This window comes from Myotis lucifugus, unplaced genomic scaffold, assembly GCF_000147115.1.
Source record: "Myotis lucifugus unplaced genomic scaffold, Myoluc2.0 scaffold_76, whole genome shotgun sequence".
Lineage (NCBI taxonomy): Eukaryota > Metazoa > Chordata > Mammalia > Chiroptera > Vespertilionidae > Myotis > Myotis lucifugus.
Genome location: NW_005871124.1, coordinates 1,639,840 through 1,641,050, shown reverse-complemented (window position 1 = coordinate 1,641,050; position 1,211 = coordinate 1,639,840). Strand labels below are relative to the sequence as shown.

At 40.4% G+C, this 1,211-nt stretch overlaps 1 protein-coding gene across 1 annotated transcript in view; it reads right to left on the bottom strand.

Moving 5' to 3' along the window:
• Nucleotides 1-695, bottom strand: part of ATP6AP2 (ATPase H+ transporting accessory protein 2) — an 8,661-nt gene extending 7,966 nt beyond the window's left edge. Inside the window, exon 1 of the mRNA XM_014457417.2 lies at nt 544-695. Within this exon, the coding sequence (XP_014312903.2) occupies nt 544-564 (21 nt within the window). The 5' untranslated portion in view covers nt 565-695. The remainder of the gene's footprint in view (nt 1-543) is intronic.
• Nucleotides 696-1,211: the final 516 nt, after the last annotated feature.

Here is a 1,211-nt window from a genome sequence, read left to right as displayed (position 1 = left end):
TAAAATCAACCAAAAACATCTCAAAAAATTTTTTTTCATTAGACTAAGCTCTTTATAAATAAAACAAAATTCCTGCTGAAAGTAACTCATATTAGTTCACTAATAATTATTTCTAAAGGTTACCTTAATTGCCATTTGTAATCAAATTTAAGTCTGTAAAGAACAAAGTACAGATCCCATCCTTAAATGTAACCGCCAGTCCTGCTCATGCTAGGAGCTCAGGAGCCCCTCCCAGGCATTGCTTCTGGTTTCAAGGGCAGCCAGGACCTCGGAGGACAGCTCCTCTGAGTGATGGATGATATCTGGAGGCCACATCAAAAGCACCAAACTTATAAAATGGGAGATGACAGGAAGACGGAGCAAACAGAATCCCTTTTCTTCTGGGGCACAGCTGGACATCCCTCATACTCACTGGGTCCCGGCCGCCTCTGCTACATCACATGATCGCTCAGTTACTATGTGTTGCAGCTTAATTGTTGGATGACACGCCAATCAACTGAGCTACCCGCCGGGGCCCAAATATATATATTTAAATACACATACTTCTTTCACAGAGAAACCCATGGATAATGCAGCCACATCTGGGATTCGCTCTCCTGGTATAGGCCAATTTCCATCGCGGAACACAACGGACCCCGGGGATCTTAATATACTAAACTCGTTCCCCAAAACACCTGAGAAGAAAACAGATTAGTAAATGAATGATGAGCATCATAAATCTTTTGCATCCATGTTGAAAATTATGAAGTATGTTTCCCCATTCCCAGTGAGTTAGCATATTAAATCATGGTGGGACAAAACGCTGAATCCTAAATAAACTTCAACGAATTCTTTTTCAAGGTATCACTCTAAGAATTAAGTGCACACATTCTGCTGTAACAAAGATACAACTACGAAACCGGATTCCCCTAATGATCTAGATGACTTCCTACAAGTGGCCCTTAAACAGGGGCATGTGGCAATTTGTCAAGTATTAGAAATCAGTGGCACGTCTCCAGAATTTAAGAAACAAAAAACAAAACTCTAGCACAGACTAACAAGGAAGAGTGAAACTTAAAAACTCGAAATTATTTCTACCATCGACCCTCTCTTCAAAATGCAAATTCATCAAATTTCCTAGCATTTCACCCTAAAACTTTAGTAGGTTAGTATCTTCGGAAAGATCTTTCCTTTCATCCCACAGGCCGACCTAGTGAAATGAGGACTGTCAT